At 45.5% G+C, this 9,453-nt stretch overlaps 1 protein-coding gene across 1 annotated transcript; it reads left to right on the top strand.

Moving 5' to 3' along the window:
* The first annotated feature begins 1,017 nt into the window (after positions 1-1,017).
* Positions 1,018-2,540, top strand: LOC148913472 (uncharacterized). The gene is made up of 2 exons (XM_089030273.1): positions 1,018-1,167; positions 1,296-2,540. The coding sequence occupies exons 1-2, from the start codon at positions 1,129-1,131 to the stop codon at positions 2,478-2,480; spliced, it is 1,224 nt and encodes a 407-aa protein (XP_088886399.1). The 5' UTR covers positions 1,018-1,128; the 3' UTR covers positions 2,481-2,540.
* Positions 2,541-9,453: the final 6,913 nt, after the last annotated feature.

The raw sequence follows: 9,453 nt of genomic DNA, 5'->3' as shown, positions 1-9,453 counted from the left end.
GATAAGGATATTCCTTATTACCCTGACGTAATCTACGAAATATTTTACGAAATTGACCCCAACCACCCCCTGTTAGGATGGATTCCGAGAAGATAGTGAATCTTATGGCATAAGATGAGCGAATAGCATAAATCTTATGCCATAAGATGAGCGAATAGCATAAATCTTATGCCATAAGATGAGTAATTAGCATAAATCTTATGGCATAAGATTACGCGTAATTTCCAGACTGACGTTCAATATGTAAATAGAATCCTGTCACGCTTTTTTCAAAGCAGATGTTTACTGAGCAAGCTTTCTTTGAAGCTCTTCTTTCGCTTCTTGGTAAATCTTTTTGCGAGATTCCTCGGAAAGATCTTTTACGACTGTTTTTTTATTCCTTATGTCCGTCTTTAATTTCTCGTATTTGTCTTCTTCGGCCAGAATAAGCGAGAATTCTACGTCGTCTATCTTTCTGTCACGCAAAGCCTTTGAGACAAGATCGGTAATAATATTTACTTTAGCCCTAGATAGAGCTATTGTCGTGTCATGCTTGGATATTTTCGTGGATAGCTTTTTCATAATACCCGTAGCAACAGCCGAAATGATACCACAAGCTGCCCCAACGCCGGCCAAAGGAACTCCAACGATTATTCCCGGCCCAGTAAGCGAAGTAGCAACGCCAGAGCCCGTTAACACAACAGATATGGATCCTGAAGTTATCGCAATCTTATGTAGCGTACTCCGGGCTCTAACGTACTTTTTTCTAACTTTTTCATAGTGTTTTGCCTGCCCTTCCAAGTAAGCCAGGATTAAGTTCGCTTTATTCAGACGAAAGTTTTCGGCGTTTAGTTCATTAGGTGTAGTATAGGGAACATCTGGGTACAACTGAGGTGCTGATGGTATAACATCCATTATATATACTAATGTACGACGCTTTTGGGAATGATATTGAGGAGCAGCCACATCACGACAACCGGGATTACTGGAATTGGAGAGCATTTAGGAAGATGTTTCCGCATGCAGACCCTAGTAAGTTCGAAAGGAGACCCGATGGGATTTACTATAACGGCTCTAGGACGTACAGCAACGAGGATTTGAAACCTACGCTGGTCGATCAGATAGACAATCAACTGAAGAATTCTGGTTATGTTAAACCCACACCAACACATCCAAAACCCGTGCAAGGTTGGTCAAAGGAATTATTGCTTGGTACCGGTACTTATCCGATACCCGCGGTTTCATTTGATAAACATCCAAGTTTGGATTTGACATTGAACATGCGGATCTCTAACAACCATTCCTTTTCGTTAAAGGTGCGAGATATCTTCAAAGACGTACCCATTAATCATACCACCGCTAAGGAATCTCATGAATGGTTAAGTGGTCCTAACATGCGTTATTGGCCGCAGCAACTAAACTTTGCGGTTTGGTGTGCCACCAGCGGCTGCGGTGTAAGTGCGAAGTTGATGAAGAATTCGATATTTATGTTTCACTTCCACTTTACCGTCCGAAGAATACTGCATGAGATGGGTGTTATTGCGCTGCCGGGAGATGCCACGTTTTATCCAAGAGATAATAAATACAACGTTCCTGCTTACGACCGACTTTGTAAGGAGTTTGGTGTTGTAGGGAAGGATTTTAGATGCACTGTCGGTGCTAACAATGGCTTGGGGCATATTTGGGCTTATTGGGGGATTGGTGGGCACGAGCTAAGCAACAGGGAAGTTCATGCATTGAATCTACGATGGAACACTGGGTATCATAAGGAAACTCACGACAGTAGCACCTTCTTTGAACCAAATGCCAAAACCACTAAGGAAGTCAGAGACGGACCTCTGTTCAAAGACGAGGGCGGTAAGTATGCAGGGGCTAACCCGCTGATTATCAAGATTACCAACGACGAGCAAACGAAGCAATACTTTAATTTCATACCCCCAGAAGGTAAAGGACTAACCAAAGCCGGCCTTGCCCGTTTGAACCGCAGCATAGAAGCTTACGTGTATTCCATCCTTGGAGCTCAGGTAAACACCCGATCGAGTATAGTGGGGAATACCGGCGCCGCAGAAGAGACGCGAGCCGAAGCCTTGATCTTATTCGAAAGTTCGATCTTGGAGGGCGACATTAGCAAGGGCGTACAGCGTTACCAACTAGCTATACAAAATTCTAAGGCGAGGTTGGACTATGCAGTAGCCCCGGGTTGTTGGTTAATGCCTAGTAATTTGTCTATAAATACTGGCTCTGTAGTAGGATACAACAACAAACTTCAACGAGCTACTAAGGATATGAAGTTTGGGGCGAATGACGTGAACTCTGATACTCTTAGGAACATTCCTCACTTCGTAGAGAAGCCAAAAAAGTCACACGAAACGAAGCTACCCGTAGTTAAGAAACCATCAAAGAAGGTCCTACCTGCGATACCTGAGGAATATGACCATAACTTACTAAAAGCCGGCTTAGCCACCGCAGGCGTTGGTCTGAGCTATTATATATGGCGATGAACAACCCCTACGTAGCTGGAGTAGATTGTGTTTATACGACTTACACAGGCGAGAAAAAATACACCCAGGCATCTTGGGTTGATGTCACGGGCATGTCCGTGAATTTGAACTACTCAGGAAAGAAATTGATCCTTTGTAGTATTTGCATTGGCACGAGCAGCCATGCCAACGTCGGCTTTAGGTTCCTGGATGAGAATGGCATACTGCAGCCTGTGCGTACGAAAACGAACAACAGGGAGCCTGCGCATTTCTCCGTAGAGCCGCCAACGAATAGCGCTGAGAATCTTACGACTTGGACTTTTCACATGGTTGCTGATTGCCATGGGAAGGTAAAGCTGCAAATACGCGTAGACGACACTGGGAGCGTTTGCGTAAATAGCATAGAAAATCAAAGGGATACGACCTATAACCACGAGACCATAAGCACTCTTACGGTGCTTAGCCTTTAGAAGCAAATTTATTTGCTGAAATATATGAATCCACATTGGAAGGAAGCCCATTACGCTTATTACTTAAGGGATGAGCGGTATACTGATCACACCTGGCTTGATATTGGGATGTGGGTTGAAGTTGGAGGTCTTGCGTTGATCGTTTGTAGCATTAACGTTACCTCGGGGCGGGCGGGAATCATAGGGTTTAGGTTGGTTGACGAGAATGATGAGCCCTTAGCTCCTTATAGGGCATTGACCAACAATCGAAGTCCTACTCATTTCTCGGCGCAGCCATATCCATTTAGTAATGAGGCGTTTTACGTGGCTACGTTTCAAATGGTAGTCAATTGTAAGTATGCTAAGTTACAGATTTACCCTGACGGTAGTAGCAATCTTGGTTATTATGCTTTCATAAATAGCACGGACGGATACGCTAACACCCCCGACAGGACCTGGCATCATAAGACCATTAGTACTATGACCGCTATACCACTAGTTCCGCATTATCAGGGCGGCGCGAATACTATCTTTACTTATCCCCAGTCGAGAACGCCTCGGACACCCGACAACGATAAGCCCGACATAATACACAAGGATAAGATTAAGCCTTCATCTTCTTCAGGAGTACCACCCCAATAGCGACGACCAAGATCCAAATGTTGTTGCCCACAAACTTTAGCAGTTCTCCGCCGGCCCTAAGTGCCAAGGAAACAACCGAACCCAGCAGCCCAGGAAGACCGGCTGCCATCTTTTTTCCCAAGTCCGTTAGTCCATTGCCTAATTTCTTTACGCCCGCGCCCGTAGCCTTAAGCGTGGATAGGATGACTCCTACTACGCTCGAAATAGCAACCGCAAATGCCAGCGGAATACCATACTTCACCAGAGCTCTTTTTACCTTTTCCTTGGTGGTAAGCCCCAGCTCTTTTTCCAGGTTGTCCTTTTGCGCCTGTAATTCCGCGACTCTTTCCTGAAGGATTTCTACTTCCCTTTGAGCTGCCTCCCTTTCTTCCTCGGTACGAGTTTGGTCCTCGATTACTTCTTGCTGCCGCTCTATTTGTCCCTCCAGGTCTTCAATAGCCTGATCTCTTTGCCGGATTTGTTCCTCCTTAGTATTGATTTCAGCCATTAACCGTCGTCGTTCCACTAAAGAGCCGGCTATGGTGGTTTGCAGGTTATCGGTATCGTCTTTAATTAAGTCTAACTCTTGCAGGGCGAGGTTAAGAGCCCTTTGAGTTTGATTTCTTTCGCGTCGAATTTGGGTTCTTTGGTCTACCAGCTCCCTTATTTCTTGATTTTTAAATTCGACCTCCCTCCTATGCGCGTCGGCAAGCCGCTGGTTTTGCTTCATGTATTCCTCCTCCCTTTCTTCCAACGTTTCCCGCAGCGCTTCCACTGAGGCGCCAGAGCTTTGGGCTTCTCCTAAGTCCTCCCGTGCTTTGTCTAATTCGCGTAAGGCCTGATCCACCTGATTTCCTATTTCTTTTATTCTTTCATCTTGATGGGCGGACTTCTTTTCAGCATCGGCAAGTAGCTGACCTTGCTTTGCATATTCTACATCTTTTTCTCTTAACTCCCTTTGCAGATCCGCGGCACGTTTTTCCGCGTTGGTCCTTTCGGTTAAGTTGTGCAGCCTTTCTAACAGGCTTCTAGTAGCACGCTGAAAGCCTCTTAATCTCAAGACGTCACCCCTAACGTTGCCCTCCTCATCAAAGAGGTTTTGCGGTTTTGTCCAGCGGTCTTTGTCGGGAAATCTTAAGTCTTGGACGCTTATGAGGACTTTGTTTCCCTTTTCCGTGAGCTTTACGTCGTCAGCATCAAAGTTGTCGTAGCGCAGCTCTAGCTCTTGCGTCGCCCACTCTATGGTTTCCCGTGCGGCTGCTTCCGGCTCGCCCATGTTTTGAAGCTCTATGTGCTCACGCGGAAACGTGTACTCGCGTGCTTTGGGATGTCTTAAGGCCTTTGCAATCCTATCCCTTAGGGAATCGTCGACTTGTTGGGTGGGAAGCAGCGGTTCTTCGTCACCGTCGTTAATGTCAGCCTGACCTTCCTCAGTGGTGGGGTCAAAGTCTGGATCCGTTCCTTCTACTTCCATTATATATGATAAGCTCAAAGTTAAATCCCAACGTATTACCTAAGCAGGTTGGCGGACTGAAAGCAGAACGCACCTTTCACCGGGTTACATTCACACCTTCTAGCGCAAAGCCAGGGGAAACCCTGTACGTAGGCGTGCCCCGCCTAACGGATAACCTAGTATTGGTTCCTGGTACCTTGGCTTTAAGGTTTGACCTAGCAATACAACCAAGCACCAAGGACAAGCGCTATACCGTCAATAATGTGGGTAGGAACCTCGTCTCTAAGATGAGAATCAAGTTCGCAGGGGAATCCCTCTTGGATTTGAATAGGTACGATTTGTACACCACGTATAAGGATCTGTGGCTAACAGCCTTCGACCGTGCACAAAAGATAGAGCAGGGAATTGGAAGCGTTATCCTTCGTAAGCTTCGCAGCGATACTAACCCCGCGCCTACGGACTCCAGTGGAGCAACCGCAGTAGCAGACGCAACGAGGGTAAAGACCGCCTATGGTAGCAAGTACGTTATCCCCTTGGATTTCGAAGTAATTACGAACCATGGCGCGTATTACCCCAGACAGTTATCCGAGTTGCAGTTTGAAGTAACGTTAGCAGACACCACGAACGTTATAGGAGGCATGGACAGCGCAATCAGTGGAGCTGTGGATCCCTATTCTATCACCAACTTAGAGCTGCAGTATGAGACCGTGTACAGCGAAGAGCTGGCCCGTAGCGCTGGCATGGAATACAGCTCCGGTAAGGCATTCCTTTACGACCACGTAGTGATGTATAAGACATTTAGCTTCTTGGATAAGACGGATGAGGTTATCAACCAAAGCATTAACCTCCCCCGAAGAAGTCTCACGGGGTTAATGTTGGTGTTTGCTAAACCCTACGAGGCCGGTAAGCGCGACTCCGAAGCCTTTCACAACCCTAACATTACTAACGTCGGCGTGAATATTAACGGAGTCCCAAACAAGGTTTACTCCCAGGGGATAAAGCCCGCAGACGTGTACAGGGAGGCAAAGCGCAAGTTTGGCGACCAAATTAGCCCCGAGGAATTCTTTAAGGATAAGTATGCGCTGTGGATTGATATGCGCACCATCAACGACGAAGACCTGCATGGTCAGGGCTTACGTCTAGTAAATACGCAGGATGGCATAACATTGGAGATCAAGCGCACCAAAAACGCCAGTGCGGGCGACGGTGATAAGATAAACTGCTACGTTTTCGTGGTGTCGGACGCGCAACTGAGCGTAGAAATGAATCAGCTAAAGAGCGTTGCATATTAATGTTAAAATATTTCTTAAATATACAATGCTTCGCGTATTTGAAAACAACGACACCAAACTGCAATGCATAGTGCAAGGCGAAACTTTGTACTTCAAAGCAAAGGAGGTGGCTTTGGCGTTGGGCTATGAGCGCCCTAGAGATGCAATTAGAGCACACGTATCTGAGAAATATCAGAAAAAATGGGTTGATCTACAAGGGGCTGCGAATCACCGCCCCTTTACTACGCAACCAAATGCCGTGTTTATATCCGAACCTGGTTTGTACGAACTGATATTTAGCTCCAAACTACCCAAAGCTGTGGAGTTTCGTGATTGGGTCTTTGAGGAAGTCCTACCCGCGCTAAGGAAAACGGGTAAATATGCAATAGAAAGGCGGTTTGGCGGCCCAAACAAGTTAGTATTCAAGATCGAAAATGAAGCCGACCTACACGCGAAGGTCGTCGACTACACACGTAGGTTTTACCCCGATTTCACCATAGCGCCGGGTCTTGGCGAACTTCAAGATTCAGACAGCAAGCGAATAACCTGCTGGCGAAAAGGCTACCAAGCCGGTCAACCCGACCTTTTAATCCTAAATGCGCATAAGAAATACCGCGGGTTGTGTATTGAGTTGAAAACCCCAAAAGGAAACGGCGTCTTATCCGCGAAGCAATCTAAGAAAATCTCACAGCTTGACGTAAATGGTTACCTAACGATGGTTAGCAACGATTACGACATTATCTGCCGTGCCCTGATGGATTACGCGGATGGCATTCGTATTCCCTGTAAGGGCTGTGTAAAGCGGTTTAAGTCCTACGCCACTTTGAAAACGCACCTAAAGATATTCCATAGGTATAATGAAGCTCAGCTTGACTCACTGGCGTGATCTTGTCCACGGTAAAGCATACGAAATAAAAAATTACGTCGTCTTCGAAGACATCGACCGTTTACGGTTAGTCCTCAAAGACTTAGAAGGCAAGGAATATTCCCTTTGGGCGCCGGATTGCGTGCGGTACGTAATTCAGGGCGAGGAATTCACCCACTTACGCAGCTATGGTAAGGTAAATGGCCGATGGAAGTTTGACATTGAAAGAAGAGTCACTCCATCTCCTCTTTGTAGTTAAGCGCGTCTGCTAAAGTCCGCTGCGCTTTAGGATCCGCGGAGCACCAATGCCCCACAAAGGATCCTTCGGAGAATACCCTGTCGCAATGAAGGCAGGTGTATTTTTTACGCGGTTTGGGTATCGGTGGCGTAATGCAGTCGGCAGGTAGTTCGCAGGTAATACAGTCCATATATTGAAAGGGTGATTAGGGCGCCCCCAAAGAATGCCGTGAAGTAGGCTACCATATACTTAGGGGACTCTGCGAGGCCCCTTTAAAGGGGTCTTTATTTTTATTTATTATTATTCATTATCCTTAATAATAATAAATAAAAATAAGGATGGGATTTGAGACTCTTTGCGCAAACCCTACCTTACTATTAAAGGCCCCAAGAAATGCTATTTCAAAAGTGTCTCAGAATGTTAACAATAAGGTTAAATCTTTGTTAAGACACCCCGGAAACTATTTCAAAAGTGTCTCAGAATGTTGACGTTTAGGTTAAATCTTTGTTAAGACACCCCAGAAACTATTTCAAAAGTGTCTCAGAATGTTAACAATAAGGTTAAATCTTTGTTAAGACACCCCAGAAACTATTTCAAAAGTGTCTCAGAATGTTGACTTTTAGGTTAAATCTTTGTTAAGACAGTTGAAGATATGTTCCTCTTCTCTGACACAACCACAACGATCGCACTCCTGCCTCCAATACTCCCTTTTAGTCCACGGAACGCCTTCGGCGCGTTCAAAAGAGGGGAAAGTACGGACTATCTTCTTATGGTAATCTATGCGATTCCTTAAGTAATCCTCTTTATGCGGGCAGCGACACATCAAATCCGCACATTGGTAGCAATCCACGCCTTCCAAGTCGTAGCTCCCAAAGAGAAATCGATAATTCACTTCATGCGTTCTCCGGTGCGTCTGTAAACGTTGACGACTACTAAGTATCTTATTACAGAAACTACACTGTCTGGTTCGATTACAGACGCCCCTTTTCAGATGCTGCTGCATTTCAAAGGGGTTGTGGAATTCCTTATTACAGTCCTTACAAAGCCCACAAATGCGTTTATCCTGATGTTGCTGCATCTTTTGAACGGTGCTGAATTCCTTACCGCAATCCTTACAAACCTTACTAATTGGCTTCTTTGTGCAAACTCCATGCCGAACATGGTATTGCAGTCTTTGTTTGGTGCTGAACACCTTTTTACACATCAAACAGTCCATATATACTTAACAGTATCTTAGCCTCCATTTAACATCCTTAACAAAGATTTAACCTTATTGTCAACATTCTGAGACACTTTTTAAATAGTTTCCACATATACTTAACAAAGATTTAACCTTATTGTCAACATTCTGAGGCATTTTTTGGAATAGCTTATGGGCGACTTAACAAAGATTTAACCTTATTGTCAACATTCTAAGACACCTTTTAAATAGTTTCCAGGCATCCTTAACAAAGATTTAACCTAAACGTCAACATTCTACAGGGGATATCGCATGAAGTCCTTAACGGACTCCTTAGCCCACGTTGCCATCGTCAAGAGCGCACCAAACCGTTCTGCACGCTTCAGACCGCACATTTCATCGTACAACTCCTGCACGCGCTCTTTTAACCGGTCTATCTCCTCCCTTTGCATTTCTATGGTGTCTCTTTTATCTTTTGCGTCGGCGACAATTCTTTGCACTGCTTCCACTGGCTCCATATATATCAGGGAACAAGTTCCCTTCGAAAGAAGGGATATAATGAACCCAGATCACATGCCTTGTAACGCTCTGATAGTAGGACCCACCGGCTGCGGAAAGACCCAGTTCGTGGTAGAGCAGCTATTAGGACCCTTTAGATACCGTTTCGACTACATCGTGCTGCTTTGCCCCACCTACGTGAATAACCGCACCTGGACGGGCATAGGAGTGAAAGACGACGACTTCTTTGTGGACATACTGGATCCTAACGAGTTATCCAGCCATCTTAAGTTCTGGCACAAACAATTCCCTAAAGATACACAGACTTTACTCATATTGGATGACATCGCCTGCGGGGACGACGTAAAAAGACGCACCTCCGAATTAGTGAAGCTCGCCTTTAGCGGTAGGCATGACAA

The sequence above is a fragment of the Actinia tenebrosa genome, unplaced genomic scaffold, assembly GCF_029948245.1.
Source record: "Actinia tenebrosa isolate PJP-AT-01 unplaced genomic scaffold, QUT_ActTen_1.0 PGA_scaffold0__85_contigs__length_37466705, whole genome shotgun sequence".
Taxonomy (NCBI): Eukaryota; Metazoa; Cnidaria; class Anthozoa; order Actiniaria; family Actiniidae; genus Actinia; species Actinia tenebrosa.
This window is presented reverse-complemented; position numbering and strand designations above follow the sequence as displayed.